Source organism: Salvia splendens, chromosome 5 (genome assembly GCF_004379255.2).
Source record: "Salvia splendens isolate huo1 chromosome 5, SspV2, whole genome shotgun sequence".
Lineage (NCBI taxonomy): Eukaryota > Viridiplantae > Streptophyta > Magnoliopsida > Lamiales > Lamiaceae > Salvia > Salvia splendens.
Window position 1 is genome coordinate 159,659 of NC_056036.1, and position 19,473 is coordinate 179,131.

Consider the following 19,473-nt stretch of genomic DNA (forward strand, 5'->3'; position numbering starts at 1 on the left):
CGGCCTCTTCCCAGACTGGGTTCAACGGGGAAATCCTCCCGAATCTGGGATAATCCCTGCGAATACCGCGGGGCGGAAGGTCGAGCGTATGCATCCACGTCGAAAGTGGGTGGTTGGTACCCACCCGGCGTCGACGTACTGGAACCACCAAGTGTGTTGTACATGGTCCCCCAATTGGTAAACGTGTTGAGATCCCACCCGCCGGAGCCGCCACCGCCGGAGTTGCCGTCGCCGAACATTTTTTGATGAGATGTTAGATGAAAATTGGAGAGGAAATGAAGGTGATTTAGGAAGAATAGATGTGTAGTTGTGTATGAAATGAGGATGAATTAGGAGTATTTATAGAGTAAAAAAATATAAAAAATTAAAAAAAAGAAAGAAAAAACGGTAAAAATTAAACGGTCATATTACCGTTTATTTTTTTTTATAAAATCGATTTTTTTTAAATAAGATTTATTGCGTCAGCACGTGACGACGCCCACTCGCGGGCCGGCGAGTGGGCGTCACGCACGACGCAGGGGCGAGCCACGTCGCCGAATCGCGTGGCGGCACAGGCCGTGCTGCGTCTCGCGACGACGGCACCCGCGACGGCATGGGCACAACATGGTGACGGAACGCACCCCCGCAACGCGTTGCGCGCCAGTTTCGTTCTGCCGGCACGAAACGCGGAACGCCGGCGGCCCGCGTTGCGGGTGCTCTTAAAACCCGTACCTAGTAAAAATATGACAAAATTTAAGAGACAAAGAGAGTAATAATTTTATGCTAACACATCAAAGGGAGTATATAAACATTAGCAAGGGTAGATTCGTCAAAGCGCATGGCAACCCATTTTCACCAATAAAATTATTGTTGGGCCCTAAATAGAATTCATTTTATTCAACAAAGCCCACATAAGATCAATTTTAGCTCATATTTATAATTATAGCATTAGCCACGAGAGCGCCACGCATAGGGGTGCTTAAACGGTTCTCCGGTTCTCGGTTAATCGGAACTGAAACCGGAACAGGATTTTCCAGTACCGGTTCCAACTTTTTAAATAAAACCGGTTCCGGTTCGGAATGGGAAACCACCGGTTCCTAACCGGGAACAAGATTATAATTCAATTTTTTTTAATAATTTAATATACTAATAAATCTAATTTAATTGAATTAATTTTGAATTAAAGTAAAATAATTTGAAACATTGAGTGATTTTTAGATTTAAACAATGTCAGATTTGCGAGCTCTATTTCTAAAGTATTTAAAATGTTTAAACCGTAATACTTTGAATCTACAATTATTTCCTCAATTCATTTTTGATGAACTAACTACATCATAAGTTTGTTTTTAATTTCCAAAAAAACTTTTACAAATAAAATATCATTTCATGTGATAGAAATTTAACTTTATAACAAATTTATGTAACAATTCATTTAACATACGCTTTTAACATGTTTGTGAATAATTTATTAACTGTTCCGTTATAATCCAAAAAGTCACAACAAGATCAATTAGTATTAGAAATTCCATTGAATATTTGTTTAGCCAAAAAAAGGGAAAATGGAATTAAATTTTGAAACTTATTTTTTTAAAATGGCTAAAGTTTAGAACTCCTATTTTTTATTAAAAAATTGCTAACATAAACTAATCCGACCTACTACACTTGGCATCACTCTTATCCATATATGAATATTATTGTATTGTTGGTTTGTATTTTTTTTGTATTTATTTGAATTTTTAGGTATTATTTGTTATATTCTAGATGTTGGATTATTATTTTTTTAGTATTGAACTATTTAAAATTATAAATAAATTCGGATTAAAATTACACATCGGTCCCAGTTCCGATTCTAGGATTTATGAAAATTTAAAACTGGTTAACCGGTCAACCGGTCCGGTTAGAACCGGAATCGGCTGAATAAGCAGGCCTAGCCACGCGTATGACCCCCGATTTCGATGAAATTGGTTTATGTTAGGGCATATTAGATGCATCTACGTGCATTACATACTCACTCTATCATTGAAAAATACTAATTCATTCGTCCTATTATAAGTGACACATTTCTTTTAATGACAAAAAAAATAATATTTTATTTCTCTCTTACTTTATCATCTCTCTTGTTTGTTTTCTCTATTTTTTCCCGCTCTACTTTATTCTCTCTTCATTTAACTACTAAACACCACTAACTAAAAATCTGTGCCCAAAAGAAATGTATCACATGTAATTCGACGGAGGAGTACTATAAATATTTGATTCGACACAAGTATGTATAATTAGTAAAGTAAAATAGAGAGATAAATGATAGTGTTATTAGAGAGTGAGCTTAACATTAACTATTTCAAAATTAAAATAAAATAAAAGAGAGATAAATGATAGTGTTAGTAGAGTGTGAGCTTCACATTAACTATTTCAAAACTAGAATAAAAGAAAGTGCCATGAGATTTTAATGCAACTTCTAGTCCCACCTGATTACATAAAGATTCATGATTCCAAGGTAGCTTGTATGATCTTTCATTCATTATACTTTTGGATGTTGATAAAATTGTTGTGAACTATTTGCATATTTTTTACTCCATGCGTCCACAAAATAGTCCCATTTATTGATGTCACGGGTTTCAATAAAAAATAGATAAAGTAAGAAAGATGAGAGAAAAAATAGGTAAAGTAAGAATGTCACGACCGCACTTCCTAGGGATAGAAAGCACGGAAAATCGTGACTCGTGGGGGATTTAAGAAGCGGGGAAGAAGGGGGAAAACATACAATTCAAGGCAATACGACTTAACAAACAAGGATGAAGTTTCATTTAAACCGGTCAACGTTTCAACAAAAACCCAAGTCTCAAAGTAAACGATAGCAGAGTTCGGCAATAACGAAAATACAGAGTTCAACAGTTCAAAGAAAAAAAAACAGAAATTCTGAAAACATTGAGTAGCGGAAGCAGTTTTGAGAGTTTAGCTACTACTATGTATGAAGACATATTAGTAACCGGAACAGTTCTTGAATCATCACTCAAATTTCTCCGCCTCCCGACCCCGCCCAACCTGCACATAGGGAAAACATATGCAGGGGCTGAGTACTTGGTGCACCCAGTGAACTCACGCCCGAAAAAATTCATCGTTAAGATATGCCAAGCCATCATCGTGTGAATCCCGGGTTTTACTTAAAAAGAACCGGGAAGCACAAAAATATTCAATTCCATAAAAAGTGTCCGCGCGGACCAACATCATCCTCCATCATATACCATATCTGAACCATCATGTGAAACGAGACTGTGGCCACAATCTCGATCACTGGACCGGCCGACCTAGGGGACGGCTCACGATCCCCATCAGTGCACTAGTCTAAGTAGGGCGTAGCCCTAGTTAGACCCGAATTCGTTAACCATCAAAGTCTAGTAGAGTATTATTCTAGTAGACAATCAGATAGGCAGTTTCAAAGCATAAACACGGCATGACATACTTTATAGAAACATCCTTATAACACCATAAACATATCAATTCAAGAATAAACATTTAAGAATAAAGCCCACCTCAAAAGCTTAAGATTTCCGTAAAAATTCCTCGTTCCGACTTTTAGCGTGCGTGCGAACCACCTTTTCGGAAAACACATAAAATCATATCAATTCCCGATAACAACGATAATTAGAATGCATGCACTCTAATTAAATTCTTTTAAAATTCTTTTTCTCGATTTCCGCGCACTTTCGGTTATTCGGCGGCCGCCAAGGCGTCGCGTGCGACGCCGGTCGGCCGCTTACGCTCGTTCTATCCTTCGTTGGCTCCTCGCATTTTCCATAACGTCGAAAATAATTTCTAAAAATTATTTAAGCGCTTACTTAAATTTTCCGTAATTATTTACCCTTAAAAAGAATTATCTCGAACCTCGGTAAAATATTCACTCGATAAAAAGAACTTACGGAAAATTAATTAAATAAATTCTCCCGATTAAATTTTAATTAACGGCCCAAGCGAATTAATTTCTTAGCCACTTTATTCCTCAAGATAATTAATTAGGAAGCCCATCGCTTAAAAGAAGAGTCCACGATTAAATTAGTCTTCCAATTTAATTATAAGGCCCTACTAAAAGATTTAAATCAAGGCCCAAATTTTAAAAAAACACATGGCCCAAAAAGCATGGCCCAACTTTCATCATCTTCTCCAACACACTCTCTCTCTCTCTTCTTTCTCTCTCACCGTCGCCCTCTCTTTCTCTCGGCAAACACACACAGCCGACCACCACCACTGTCGTCGCCGTCGTTCTCCCTCCGGCTCGCCACCGTCGCGGCTGGAGCCGCCTGCCGCCACAGCTGGAGCCGCCGAGGAAGCCGCTGCCTTCGCTGCTCGCCGGCGGAAGCTGCTGCCGCGGAGGACACTCCACGTCGCCGCTGCCGTGCGGCTGGGGCTGCTGCCTCGCCGTCGCGTCACCAGCCGTGGTTGTCTACCGTCGCAAATGGAGATGCCAGCCGTCGGGGAGACGTCGAGCGGCTGTCCGCCGCTGCCCGTCGCCGGCGGTGGCCTCTCCTCCTCCGAAACCACTCCGAAACGTCCCGCAACACACGTTATGGTTATAAAGTTTCGTTCTTTCCTAGATTCGATTATGCGCGGCGATCGTTCGATTATTTCTACGTCGGTTTCTACTTAGTTGATTATGGAAGAAGGTCAAGCTATATGCATACAAAGCTAATAATAACTCATGCATTGAGATGGAGATGGATTATACCTCCTAAAAGAAAAGGTTGGACTTGATGGTGAATGAACAAAGATGTGAAATTTCCTCCTCTTGCTTCCTCTCTCGGCTTCTCTCTCTCGCCACTTTTCCTTCTCTCTTCTTCTTCTCCCTTTTTTTCTTTGCAAAGAGAAAGTGAGAGGGTGGCTTAGAGGGTGGATATTGATGGGGAAGTAGGGAAAACCGATCGATCATGGGGAAAAATGAAAACCGTCGGCCATGAAGCAAGAAGGAAGAAGAAAAGAAAGGAAAAGGAAAAGAAAAGGAAAAAGACTTGGGCTTGGTCCACTAAAAATAAAAAAAAATACTTGGGCTTCCACAATTAAATTCCAATTGGGCTAAAGAAATAGAATACGAGCCCAAATTAGTGAAACCACTACTTGGTGGATTTAAAGAGTATTTAGACTCCAAGATTAATTTATTTTTTTAATTGGACTTCGAATTTATTTTGAAAAGTCCAAAATAAATTCATACATTATAATTTTGTATTTTTCCTTCGTTCATTAAAAATTCACGGGTCTTCATTATATTAGATTTTGCTATCTCGTTCCCCATAAATACCAATTAAAGTACGAGAAATCGTACAAAATTTATATTTGGTGTTGTTCCAAATATAATATCCATTCATCCGTTCCTCGCTTACGCGCGTCGTTGCCCATATATTTCCTTCCATTTAATACATTCGTCTTGCTAATGAATAGCAATTTCATCATCGATCTTTCAACGAGACCTTAAACGAGTCTCCATCGTTCATACTTAAAATAACATAAACACATTCTTTTTCCACATTAAACACATAAACCATATTCTTTTCATATCACACCTATCGAGAGGCATAACATTTTGAAATAATTTTATCCATTATTTCATTACATAAGATAAATTTCTAACTTAAGGTACGGGTGTTACAAAGAAAGATAATAAAGAAAAGTAGGTAAAGTATGAGAGACAAAAGAAAAAGCGAGTAAAGTATGAGAATGAAACTTTTTATTTTTAGAAATGAGACTATTTTTTGAGGTCATCCCAAAATGTCAAAATGGGACTATTTCCCGGGGACGGAGGGAGTAATTTTTTAATGATATTTGTTTCATGGCGTTTTTGTTTCTAATTAGGGTCTGCCAAGGTTACCAAGGATAGTTCATATTACAAGAGAGTAACAAAGTCAAGTGCTATCAAGGTAGTTGGTTTTGGTAGCACGACCAGCTAGCCGTACATTGTTTATACTCGGCATTATCGAGCTCCTGAGGTTATCCTAGGTAATGGATTGAGCAGTCTAATGCATGTATTTGGATTTCCTTGTTATATTTTGCATTGCTTGAGTGCACGAGTTCTGTTATTCTGCTTCCTTGTAGGTCTTGGATGGAGGCTTGGAGCTATCCTTGTGACATATGGAGTGTAGGTTGTATCCTTTGCTCGGGATGCTATGCATTCTTGCATCGTATATATTGCTATAACTTCTATGTAGTTTTTCAACCATGACCTCATTATTCCTTGTAGGGTGAAGCAATGCCATGTTGTTATGGATGTGCACCTGATTAATGCGATCGTGATAAGCATATTGATGGGATGCACTCAAGATGTGGTACTCATGTAACGAAGGTCGAGGATGAAATCAACCGGCATTATGTCTAAGTGTATATAGATCCAACATGTCCAGGTTGAGTGATTCTTGGCCTTGTACCTTCTCGTCCTCCATCTTTTTGTTTAATTTGATTTTCATGCGATGTAGACAGACTGCTTTGAAACTGTGATATATTTAACCAACCGTTTGTATAAAGTGTTTCTGAACAATGGTTTCATTTAAATTATTGTGTATGTAATTGCATCATATTCAGTTATGAAAATGTTACATGCATATGTACTGAGTAACATCTTATACTCCCTTCATCCCATTCTAAGTTGAGCATTATTATTCCGGCACATAATTTTATTGTGAATTAAGTGGAAAGAATAAAGTAAGAGAGAGGGGAAAAGTAGAAAAGTGTTGTTTCTATTTCTAAAAATGTGTCATTTAGAGTTGAACAAACCAAAAAGGAAAATGGTTCACTTAGAGTGGGAAGGAGGGAGTATTATATTATGCAGGGACGGAGATAGTATAGGCCAAGCCACCGCTCCAGCGGGGGCTTGGCCGTTGTTGTCCTTCCAGATTCACCTATAGGTTTGAATTTTATTTACAGAGGCGCATGGAGAAGAAGATGCAGAAGAGAGAAAAAAGAGGTGAGGAGGAGAGAATGCCTTCTGATTCCTTATGCCTAGGGAATAGAGATCAAACCCCTTTATTGATTTATGTGATTCGAAGTAGTACTATTAAAAATCAATTACTACTATTAAAAATCCTAATATTTTATTAGTATTATAATATATTGTATTAATCAATTTATTTATTCATTTTTTAATCCAGGATTATTAGTCTCATATTTTATTATAAAATTAATATATAAAACGATTCACTGTCTACTAATATTATTTATCATTTTAAATTTATATTTTTAATATTTGAAATGAGTCAAAGTAGGACAAGTAATCGCGAATGGTTAGAGTATCATATTTAGGTCAAATTAATATTTTAACAACTGAATTTGCGATCTCTTAGGATATCACGATACACTATAATATATGAAAATATTAATATACATGTGTATACTAATATTTTCTTTGAATTCGCAAATCGAAAATCCTAGATACACAATTACGGACCACTAGAGTAGGCAAGCTTCTACCGGAGATTTTAGGAGCATCGTGCATCCTACTGTATTTGTCGTTAAATTTCAGCACCGGCTCATTTTGAGTCTTGGTTCCGTCACTGACATTATGGATAATTCACATATATTGATATTGAAAGTTGAGAATTTAGGATACATAAAGACGAAAATATTCACTTTGACAATTTTCAATTTTACTGTTTACTATATATATTCTTCATCTGTATATCTTGGGATGTCCCAAGATAATTGAGTCATTTCTTTTCTTGGTATTCTCTCTCTTACTTATTCTTTTCTAGTTTATTCTCTTTCTTACTTTATTCACTTCCACTTAATTAACAAAATCTCATTTTCTTAAATTTCATGCTGAAAAGAAATGTCTCACTTAACGAGGGACGGAGGGAGTACAATTTAACGATGCATGATTTTAATTGAACAAGTTGCATGAGTGTGTGACGATGTAAGCGAGTTATAACTAAACAAGCTCATGTGTGAGTTGATCGAACGGTAAAGAGGTTAATGCCTATGACCAGAGATCTCAGTTCGAATCCTCGGCCTTTAAATTTAAAATTCATTCAACATAAAAAAAAATAAACAAACTATAAAACACAATAATGTACCAAAAATATTAATGAGTCAACGTCATAATAATATCGGTAATTTTTGTAAAATATAAATATAAATATAAAATATACTAATCTACCACTATTTCCTCACTCAAAAAAATTCTCACATTAAAAATGAAATAAATGTCTCTTTTGTAAATATAATGAATTTCGTGGATTATATTATTACTAAAAGAAATAATACTACTAGTAGTGTTTATTTATGTGTAAATAAAGAATTCTAGGTGTTGGCGTGACTGACGGCTGGCTCTGCTTATATGAGAGACGTGAACAGCTCTCTCTCTCATCTCGTACCCTCTCTCTCTTCGTTTCCTCTCAGTTTATTCCTCTCGGCGGCTCAGATGCGGCTCGCTCTACAATCTCAGCTCCAACTCTTTCAATTAAACTTCAATCTCTTCCCTCCATTTTTCCTCCTCTCTGATCGACAGATCGATTGATCACCAACGCCTAGAACTCCATATACGCGACCTCGGATTCTCAATCTGTCTCTCAGCATGAAATTGGATGCCTCAGTTTGAATTCGGTCGCTTCTTTTCTGTATTAGCTTCTAATTGGTTTTGAGTTTCAAACAGATTAAGAATCCGCTGCAGCTCGAAATGTGATGGATTGGGGTTTTAACAATTCATACAGTAATCAGTCGCTGAAAGGTTGATGCTCTCCCTCTATTTTTTGTTTGTTTAGTTGATTTTCTGTTGTGTGAATTGCTTATTTGAATCTGTGTTGTGAAGTCTTCGAAGCTTGCTCCCTTGGTTCTTTTGAGCTCGGGAATTTGATTTCGGATTGAAGAACATGCTTTATAGTGCAATTTCACTTTTAGGAATCTAGACGAATTAGACTTTATGCATATTTAAGTGCAGTATATAAGAAGAAGAACAAGAAATTGTTCAAACTGAGATCACTTGAATGCATTATTAGAAGGGGAATGAGCCTTTGAAGACGGATCTTAGTGCAATGAAGTGGAAATGTAGCAGTGCTTCTTGTTTTAAATTGGTGAAAGTTGCTTTATACACTTCAATGAAGATTCCTTTTTTATTTTGTAGTGGATATGGATCCGAAGTCTCTGGGGGCGATGAGTGCAGCAGTCATCCCCCAAATTGATCCAGCTGATATTGGGTTAGGTCCTATCGAGAAGGGGAGTGCCGTTCATAATACAAAGCCCAGGAAAAAGACCATGACCTCGGTATATCTTAAATATTTTGAAACAGTGATGGATGGGAAGAGTCGAAGGTGCAAATTCTGCGGCCAAAGCTATTCTATTGCCACTGCAACAGGTTATTTCTCAACTGATTTTCTCACTTCATTATTCTGTTGCCATTTGGACAGATGCAAATGGCCAGTAATTATGTAATGTTATGTTCGGACTTATTTTGAGGCTGCAACTCCAATTGCTAGAAATTCTTTGTCACGGCCTCAGTATATTCTTGTTATTACCTGAAAGCTTTAATTGCTGATGAAACATTAACATTTCTTGTTGAAGATTTGACTTGTATGCATTCCCAATTATTGTTACTAAAGATTTTCAAGATTTTCTCATGTGTTGAAGGCAATTTGGGGAGGCATCTCAGCAATCGACATCCAGGATACGATAAGATGGGGGAGTGCTCCACCAGCCCTGCTCCACAGCCTGTCACCATTGCTAAGAAATCTCAATTGCCAACTAAATCTCCTGCCGTGGAGGTTGACCACTTGAACTGGTTGCTTGTTAAGTGGCTCCTTGTAGCATCCCTTCCTTCTTCTACTTTGGCAGAAAGGTGGCTGGCAAACACATTTAAGTTTCTGAATCCGTCTTTTGAGCTTTGGAATGTGGAGAAATTCCACAAAGTGCTGCACGAAGTTTTCAGAAGCATGCAGGAGACTGTAAGACTAACTCTGGAGCAGGTTTCTTCCAAAGTTTCTATAACTCTTGATTCCTGGACTTCATATCAGCAAATTAACTACATGAGTATTTCGTGTCAGTGGATTGATGAAAGCTGGTCCTTCCAAAATGTTCTTCTTGATGTTTGTCACATTCCAAGCCCTTGTGAGAGTTCTGACATCTATTATGTTTTGTTGAAAGTTCTAAGGTTGTACAATCTTGAGACTAAGATTCTCTCATGTACCCTGAAAGGCGACATGGACAGTCAGAAACTGTCTAACTTATTTTGTGTTCCTTGTGCTGCTTTTACTCTTAATTCAATTGTAACTGATGGGCTAAGAAGCACAGAACATGTGATTATTAAGATCAGGGAGTTTGTTATGGAACTGAATTCATCACCAGAAATGTCTGAGGATTTTGTTCAATTTACTACAGCATACCATGAAGGAAACTGGCAGTTCCCACTTGATGCCTCATCTCGGTGGAGTGGAAACTATCAGATGCTTGATATAGCGCGGAAGGTAAACCCCATCCCTTGTATTACCAGAGATAAATGAAACCTCGCACATAACTTCGGTTTAAGTTGACAGTATGCTCATGGTAGTTTGATACACTTTATTTATGCATAGCTTTTAAAAAGAATGTAGAGTGGTTAAAAAGGACACTTTTTTGCTTAAACAATCACATTCAAGAAATATACTTTCTTTGCAGGCTGGTAAATCGATGGAAACTGTAGTCAGGAAGCACGAAGAACAATTGGGTAGAAGGTTGCTGCTCAATACTGCAGAGAAAAATGTTGTTAATATCATGCACAAATATTTTGAACCCTTTTATAAGACCATAAACGATATGTGCATGAGTAAATTGCTCACAGTAGGTATGGCTCTCTTTTTCATGGATCATATCTCTGAGACAATATTAGCCTGCAAAGACTCGAGGCAAACCCCTGAATGGCTCAAGAAAGCTGCTGAAGATATGTATGCCAAAGCGCAATACTATAGCAACCAGGTCTGCAATGCGTTCATATACATGACTGCGGTTCTTGATCCCCGGATAAAGGTTGAGCTCATTCCCGAGTATCTCAACTTAAAAAGCTACATGGAGGAGGCTAGAAATCATTTCATCAGAAATTACTCCGCCCCCTATTTTTCATCTGTCGGCAACTCATACACTACTCAGGATCCAGAGGACAGAGGGAATGCATCTTTTGCAGAGGAGATTGCTCGTAAGAAAAGGAGGGCCACCATGAGTTCCACTACAGATGAGCTTACACAGTACTTGTCTGAGCCCCCGGTTCCGATGCAAACAGATGTTCTCGACTGGTGGAAGGTGAACAGCTCTAGGTATCCAAGGTTGTCTTTGATGGCTCGTGATTTTCTTGCTGTGCAATCAACTGTGTCGTTACCTGAGCACATATTCTGTGCCAAGGGTAATGAAATTGATAGACAGAGGTCCTCCATACCACAACATGATACACAAGCTTTGCTCTGTGTGAATTCATGGATGCAAAACGGGATTAAGCTGAAGCATAAATCTACTGAGATTGACTGCGAAAGGATAGTGGAGCTGCAAGTTGCTTCAGCAACAGAGAGTAGCAGTAGGAGATTTGACAAGAAGCAAGTGTTATGAATCAGACTTGTGTACCATTGATTATTGAGTATGTACAGGTCGGGGTTGATACAAGGATCATCGTTGAATCCGCTCATCACCTATAGTCACGGCAGCAGCTACAGCTGCCTGACCATGGTTAGTTTGGTGATTGATAATTTATGCGATTCATAATATTGCTTATCTGAAGGCTCTTTGAGTCAGGTGTTACTGCTTTGATATATGAGCTTAGACAATTATATCAGACTGAGATTGTTCACTCTACTGGAATTCCTCCTGCTACTGTTCAGGAGAATTTATAGGCTTGTGGAATTAAAGAATGGAATATATGAGAGGGGATGCGATGTTGAGTAGGTTCATCAGTTGGCAGCCATTAAAAGATGTTCCTGAAACTATAGTTCATATACATTATGGTGGTAGTCTTATATGATTACATGTGCATTATAAGCTACTGAAATATCTTATAAACGGTTGGAACTTGTAAGCACACTAAAAAAACTAAGCTAACCGCCCTCTTAATTAGCAAGACTTGCTTTGTTAGGACCTTCCTTATAGATTAGATAGTAGAGCATTATAAATAAGCACCTCTTAAAGGTGGAATACATGCATAAGAATATACTACTAAGTAATTTCCCTTTCCAATGATCTATCTTATTCTCATGCACGCTGCTCCTCTTTCCTTAGGGGCGATAAATCCATCCATTAGTGGTTGGTCAACCGATAACCGTTGCCCAACAACTCAAAATTTATCAAACATCATTCTTATTCGATATATTTTTAATACTTTGATACTTGTAATATTTATTTGTGTTTGAATTTAAGTTTATATTTCAAAATTCTTCAAATTAATTAGGAGCATCAATTAAATATCAAACGTTATATAATATGAGTAAATTTGTCAATAAACACTAGAGAGATCATACATAGTAGAATGGAAGGATGACAGTAAGAGCTTATAAGAAAAGGCAGAGAACTTTTTAATGTTGTTATCAACATGAACTAGTTTCGACTTCAATTCCACAAAGTTTCTCACTAAATGCGCCAAAGATCCAAATCCAAAGCACTCTCGCTCACTTCTGTGCTTCTACGATGAACCTTCCTACTCTTAATAGGATCAAACCTTCATGGAAACAATCGGATTTAGGGGAAAAAACATTGAAAGTTTTCAAGATGAAGCCAAAGTTATTAACAGGTTAATGCATGGACTTCACTTGTATGGTCGGTATTGAATTTGCACGGAAGATTTATGTTAAAGATGGTTTACTTGTTGCAAATCTAGTGGTAACAAAAGAATCATCAATAAAAAAATGTGGGGTTATTGACTTTGTTGGTGTGTGGTGTGGAGTAGTTATCTCTTTTTCTTCCAAAAGCAAAAGGCAAGAACTCTCTGTGTGTCTCTCCAATGGCGGAGGCGGCAGTGACATTCCTGCTGGAGCAGCTGAAGGAGGTTGTGGTCGGGTACGCAGATCTGATCGCCGGAGCGGAGAGCGAGTTCGATCAGCTGAAGAAGAAGAAGAAGAAGAAGGATGAGTTGTTGAAAGCACTGGAGAGACGGATTAGAGATGTGGGGTACGAGGTGGAGGATACCATCGACACTTGTTTAACCAAAGCTATCGAACTCAAGGCCAAGAAACCCCTTCGACCGCGTATGGGTATTAAAAGTGCCAGCCTAGCCAAGGAGGTCATGGCTGTTATACAACATAAATTGGCGCCATTACATAAGGATGCTGAGAAGTTTACTAACCTGAAGACTATTGCCGATGGAGCCAAGGACGGGGATGAACCTGAGTCGTCAAAAAAGGGTAACTATTTCTTTTTATTTTCAATAATACTCAACATCTACGTTTTGCCATGAAAGGAGAAGCAATGATATTACACACACAATAAAGTTTCATTCATTTATTTGAGTAGAGGGATAAAAATAATAATGACTTATCACTTCTCACCTATAATCATTCTTATTTTGCTAATTCAAAATTAGTTTAGTGCATAAACCTTGATTGATGAATGGTCGTTACTGATTTTCAAATAAAGTTACAGTATTTTTTATACATCAAGCTGTAATTTTTCTGCCTTAATGCTTTTCTACGCCCATATATATTGATATGCAACTTCTTTTATGTTGATATTTTCTTATGTATGCAAATGACAATCATAGTATGTACATACTTGTTGGATTTCTTTATCTAAATTGGTGGTGGCTCTGATAATTACATCTTTGTAACATTCATACAGGATACACCAATCAGACTAAACAGAGTCGTTGGTTTTGATGACGAGGAAGCTAAAATAATTGGCCATCTCAAGCAAACAAAAGACAAGCTTGACGTTATGTCCATCGTGGGCATACCTGGTCAGGGGAAAACTACATTGGCATGGAAGGTTTATCAGAACGAGTCCATCTGTTTTCATTTTCCCATTCGCATTTGGGTTTACATGTCTCAAGTGTTCAACAGCAAGGACGTTTTTCTCCAAATCCTCAAGAAATTCACTCCCAGTCAAGACACATCGAGTCTCAATGATGACGAATGGGCCCAAACAGTTCGTGCGTGCTTGGAAAATGAAAAATTCTTGTTAGTCCTAGATGATGTATGGAGTGTTGATGCGTGGGAAAAGATCCAGGCAGTGCTGCCATTAGGCAATGGGGAGGGTAAAGTCCTCATCACCACCCGAGAGAAAGTCGTTGGAGAACAATCTAAAGTTTATAGACCTCCCCACAATCTCAAGTTCTTATCTCGTGATGAAAGTTGGGAGCTCCTCCAGTATGAGGTATTTGAGGAAGATTTGAAGGGCTTTGGGGAACATATAGCCATGAAGTGTGATGGAGTGCCACTGACGATAGTTGTGATCGGAGGTATTCTTAAGGACCAGCTTCTGAAATCTCGATCAACAGCTGTGGATGAGTGGCAGACGATGTCACAAAGTGTGAGCGAAGCCTTACAAAATAGGGCGACACGCATAACATAAGTTGTGGAGTTGAGCTACCACAGATTGCCCGATGACTTGAGAGAGTGCTTTGTTTTCTTGGTTGTATTTCCAGAAGATTACGAGATTCCAGCTAAGATGTTGTGTGGGCTATGGATTTCTGAAGGACTTGTACTTCCTAGAAAAGGAAGAAGCATCGAGGAAAGTGCAGAGGAGAATATGAACGATCTCATCAGTAGGAACTTGCTCAAAGTCGAGAAAACTAATCATATGGATAAACTTAAAACATGCCGTGTTCATGATATGATACGTGCATTCTGCATATCCAAAATTAAGGAGGAGAATTTGTGTGAGGAGGTTAGACGATCATCGGAGACCAGGGAACTCGAACCTTCTGGTTCTCAGCTACAAAAATCTCATCGCCTTTGTTTCCGTTCGGATCTGTCTAAGTTCCTGTCTACAAACCCATCAGGTCCCCATGTTCGGTCGATTTTGTGTTTCTATGAGAGGCCTGTCGAGCTGGAGTCGGAGCATCTAGCAGTTACACCAGACGGCTTCAAAAGGCTCCGGAATTTGGAGTCCAAGTGCATCAAATTGGAAAGTTTTCCTGGAAAAGTTGTCAAGCTAGTCCATCTCAGGTACCTCACCTTATATATAGTAACTCTCAAAACTCTTCCAGGGTCAATCTCCCAGCTATGGAACCTACAATCTCTCGTAGTCGAGACCAAGTTTCGTTCCATTTCAATGAAAGCAAATTTGTGGAGGATGGTGCGACTGAGGTATCTCAAGACAAGATCAGCTATTGTCCTAGAAAGTACTAAATCCGACAGCGAAGCAGGGCAGAACCTTCATACGTTGAATAGATTGACACCTGACTCAACTTATTTTAACACAAGAAAATTCCCACAAGTGTACGGGGCTAGTGTAGCACAAAGCAAGCAAGAGTATCGTATCCCACAGAGACAAATTGTATAAACTCAAGTACCACGTACCGATGTTAACTACTATCTAGACAAAGCAATGGTTTGGTTTTGGTATGTAACTATTAAACAAAAACAAAGTAAAATAAGAGACAAAAAGATAAAGTTTCAAATAAGTGAACGAGGTAGAGCTTTGGATCCGACTACAATACCCACAATGTAAACAACTCAACAACTTTGATTACCCGTTGAAGTCTCTAGGATTATTAGGAAAATCGCTAGTCTAGGCTAAGCCCCCTCTCGAGTGCATTCAACCCGTTGATTAACTATTAATATTGAAGTCTCCTTCTAATACTTCACAATTAACTCCTTTAAACAAAAGATCCAAGCCCTCGCTCTAGAATTTCTTCTCTCGAATGCAAATTATCTAGACGTTGTTCATTCTTTTATCAATCTTAAACCGATATCTCTCGATTACACAAATCTAGGTCAACATATTCAATTGGTAGCTAAGCAATTGAATTGAAAAGGGCATGAGAATGAAACAAAATAATCTCAAGAGCATAGGTAATCAAAAGCTATCGAATTAATCACAAGTGTTCATTGTAGTCTTCACCAAAACTCTACAAAAGATTTAGCTAATCATATTCGACTAAAAAACACAAGAATAATCCATAGACATTGAGTCGAACAAGGAAAACTAATGAAAATACTCCCTGGGGATGGATTGAATGGCAATTCGTCTTCGTCTTCAACCTTGTTGAGGATTGGGACTCCTTGTCTCTCAAATGAGCTCTCAAAACCTTCAAGAACTGCTCCTGGACGTCTCTGGTGTGTCGTGTGTCTCCTGGCGTCGAAAACCTAGGTCGGGGCGGAAATAAAAGCAATTGTAACTTACCGCCCAAAACACCCGACCGGGTGATTTTCAAGAGGCAAAACACCCGACCGGGTGATCTTGAAGTAAGTTCTTCAATTGGTTTTCTTCTTGATCCTTGACTATGCTGCTTGGTACTCCCATCCACCCGAGCACGAGACAAATTGACCTTGTGATTGCAGTTTCTTCTGTGTTAGCTAAATTACTAGTAACGGTGTTTGATTATCATCTTTATGATATTTGTGAGGCAAGGTTTAAAAATAGTAAATACATGTGGCGTAAAATACGTGATTGAAAATAAATCCATGGAATTGTGAAAGACCTCTCAAATGTTGTGGTGGTGAGAGGAAAATGGTGGTTCCATAAACTAGTTTATGAGGATGCAAAAAACACGGTGATTTCTGGTTTTCTTATTCACAATACACAATAAACGGCCTTAGGCTTGTCCTAAGGGTAGGAATGGAGAACCCTTGGAGAACGAATGCTTACGGTTGTTATCTCATCGTGTGCATCTTCTTCCTCTTCTTCTCCTTATCGTGCTCTCATGCATCCGCAAGCGCACCAAACAATAGGCTGAAGCAAGCGCACCATGCCTTCGAGTCATGGAAGCAAGCCATCTACTCCGATCCAATGAACTTCACCACCAACTGGGTTGGCCCCAACGTCTGCTCCTACAATGGCGTCGTTTGCGCCCAGGCTCTTGACGACCCCTCGCTCACCGTGGTGGCGGGAGTCGACCTCAACCATGGGGACATTGCCGGTCACCTCCCCAATGAGATCGGCAACCTTACCGACCTCAGTCTCCTCCACTTGAACTCCAACAGATTCTGCGGGATCGTTCCCGAGAGCATCATGAAGCTCAAGCTTTTATATGAGCTGGATCTGAGCAACAACCGCTTCGTGGGACCATTCCCTAAGGTTGTCCTTGAGCTGCCGCAGCTCAAGTACCTTGATCTAAGGTTCAATGACTTCGAAGGGGAGCTTCCGGAAAAATTGTTTGATAAGGAGCTCGATGCCATCTTCATGAACAACAACCGATTCAGGTCCACCATTCCTGAGAATCTAGGGAACTCCCCTGCTTCCGTAGTAGTGTTGTCTAGTAACAACCTCATAGGGTGCCTTCCACGCAGCATTGGGGAGATGGCCGGCAGTCTGGACGAACTGATCGTGTCGGATAATAAACTATCAGGATGCATGCCGGAGGAGGTCACCCTACTGAACTCGACAGTGATTTTCGACGTGAGCAGGAACAGGTTCGTCGGGGACTTGCCGGTGGGGATGGAATACATGCAAAGGTTGGAGGTTGTCAACATAGCCATGAACCAGTTCAGGAGCAACGTGCCGGAGAGCGTGTGCAGCTTGCCTAACTTGAAGAACTTAACGTACGCATACAATTACTTCGACGCCAAGCATGCAAGCTGCGACCACGTCGCCATCCCGGAGGTGATGTTCGAGGGTGCTAACAACTGCATTCCTGGGGAGTTAGCGCAGAGGCCTGAGAATCAATGTCGAATGGTGTTGAGCAACACAGTGGATTGTAAAGCTCAAGGGTGTCGTGAGCCGGAGCACGGAGAGTCTCCCAAGGGGAAGGTTGAATCACCCTCACAACTGGAAACACGTCCACTACCCTCCAAGCCGAAGAGGACTACTTCCACCCCGCCACAACCTGAGACGCTCTCTCCGCCGTCCAAGCCGAACCAAAAGACTCTCTCTCCACCATCCAAGTCGGGGCAGAAGACTCCACCACCCATGCCACAACCTGAGCCATCCAAGCCGGGGCAGAAGACTCCCTCTCAGTCTCAACCTGAGCCATCCCAGCCGGGGCAGAAGACCCCCTTTCAATCTCAACCTGAGCCATCCAAGTCGGGGCAGAAGATTCCCTCTCAGTCTCAACCTGAGCCATCCATGCCGGGGCAGAAGACTCCCTCTCAGTCTCAACCTGAGACATTCAAGCCGGGGCAGAAGACTCCCTCTCAGTCACAACCTGAGACTCCGCCGTCCAAGCCGGAGTTGAAGACTCCCTCTACGCAACAACCTGAGACGCCTTCCAAGCTGAAGCAGAAAACTCCCACTTCGCCACAACCCGAGACGGCTCCTTCTCCTTCACAATCTGAGACACTTTCGCCTCCGTCCGAGTCACATCAGAAGGGTCCCTCTCCTTCGCAAGAACCAGTGAGTCCGGTGCCTTTGAAACCCGAGTCGAGTCCATGGTTTGATCAATCACATCCGTCTCCTTCCCAACCATCGGGCGTCCACTCCCAGCCACCAACAGTACACTCGTCTCCTCCATCGGGCGTCCACTCCCAGCCACCAACAGCACAATCGTCTCCTCCATCAATCGTCCACTCCCAGCCACCGCCAATGCTCTCTCCGCCTCCACCCCTCCACTCCCCACCACCACCACCAGTCCATTCTCCGCCCCCACCGGTCCACTTCCCACCACCACCTGTCCATTCCCCGCCCCCGCCAGTCCACTCTCCACCTCCAGTCCATTCCCCACCTCCGCCGGTCCACTCTCCGCCACCACCAGTCCATTCCCCGCCCCCACCAGTGCACTCTCCGCCACCACCAGTCCACTCCCCACCTCCGCCTGTCTTCTCCCCACCTCCACCAGTGCACTCCGCTCCTCCACCCCCGCCAGTCCACTCTCCGCCACCGCCAGTCCACTCTCCACCACCACCCGTCCACTCTCCACCACCAGCACCGCCTACATTCACTCCAATCGAACTGCCGATGAACTTGGGCGCCAAATACCAATCTCCTCCGCCACCAGCAATCCAGGGCTACTAAAAAAAAGCTTTGTAATGTCATCAAATCTCACCTAATTCATGACCTGTTGTCTACTAATGTACAACGCGAACTCACTTCCTTAAGCTTCACCTTCTCTTTCTTTTTTTTCTTTATTACTACTATCATTTTTGGGGTTTTCAACTAGTACATTCTCTTGCATACACACAACACCAAAAAAAATAACCTTCCATTTTGAGACATTTTTTTACCTCAACACCAAAAAAAATAACCTTCCATTTTGAGACATTTTTTTACCTCGTCGGCCGCCTTACATTTCGTACCTCATATCACATATATTGAATATTATCATAAATACTTTTAAACAACATTATAGTATACGTATAATGTACATCAAATTAAAATCAGAATTAAAAGTTCTACACCAACATAAAAGTGGGCCCGGATCTCCTGTGTAGAAAAAATATAGCAGGGGTGTTGTGCACTCCCATCCTAATATTTTACTTTGTC

At 40.4% G+C, this 19,473-nt stretch overlaps 3 protein-coding genes across 5 annotated transcripts; all 3 read left to right on the forward strand.

Annotated features, from left to right (window-relative positions):
* Window positions 1-8,270: 8,270 nt before the first annotated feature.
* Window positions 8,271-11,947, forward strand: LOC121804949 (zinc finger BED domain-containing protein RICESLEEPER 2-like). Of its 2 annotated transcripts, XM_042204677.1 has the most exons (4): window positions 8,271-8,680; window positions 9,074-9,304; window positions 9,577-10,409; window positions 10,600-11,947. In XM_042204677.1, the coding sequence occupies exons 1-4, from the start codon at window positions 8,635-8,637 to the stop codon at window positions 11,515-11,517; spliced, it is 2,028 nt and encodes a 675-aa protein (XP_042060611.1). In that variant the 5' UTR covers window positions 8,271-8,634; the 3' UTR covers window positions 11,518-11,947. The 2 variants fall into 2 exon arrangements, with proteins under 2 accessions (XP_042060611.1, XP_042060612.1); XM_042204678.1 differs by lacking the exon at window positions 8,271-8,680 and having other exon boundaries at window positions 9,110-9,304; window positions 9,558-10,409.
* Window positions 11,948-12,249: 302 nt separating this feature from the next.
* Window positions 12,250-15,403, forward strand: LOC121804951 (putative disease resistance RPP13-like protein 3). 2 transcript variants are annotated; one of them, XM_042204679.1, is made up of 2 exons: window positions 12,250-13,298; window positions 13,732-15,403. In XM_042204679.1, the coding sequence occupies exon 2, from the start codon at window positions 14,560-14,562 to the stop codon at window positions 15,394-15,396; it is 837 nt and encodes a 278-aa protein (XP_042060613.1). In that variant the 5' UTR covers window positions 12,250-13,298; window positions 13,732-14,559; the 3' UTR covers window positions 15,397-15,403. Both variants share the same exon structure in this region, with proteins under 2 accessions (XP_042060613.1, XP_042060614.1).
* A 1,158-nt stretch (window positions 15,404-16,561) lies between these two features.
* LOC121803128 (pollen-specific leucine-rich repeat extensin-like protein 1) lies at window positions 16,562-19,094 on the forward strand. The gene has a single exon (XM_042202830.1). It carries the CDS (start codon window positions 16,675-16,677, stop codon window positions 19,003-19,005), a length of 2,331 nt encoding a protein of 776 aa, XP_042058764.1. The 5' UTR covers window positions 16,562-16,674; the 3' UTR covers window positions 19,006-19,094.
* Window positions 19,095-19,473: the final 379 nt, after the last annotated feature.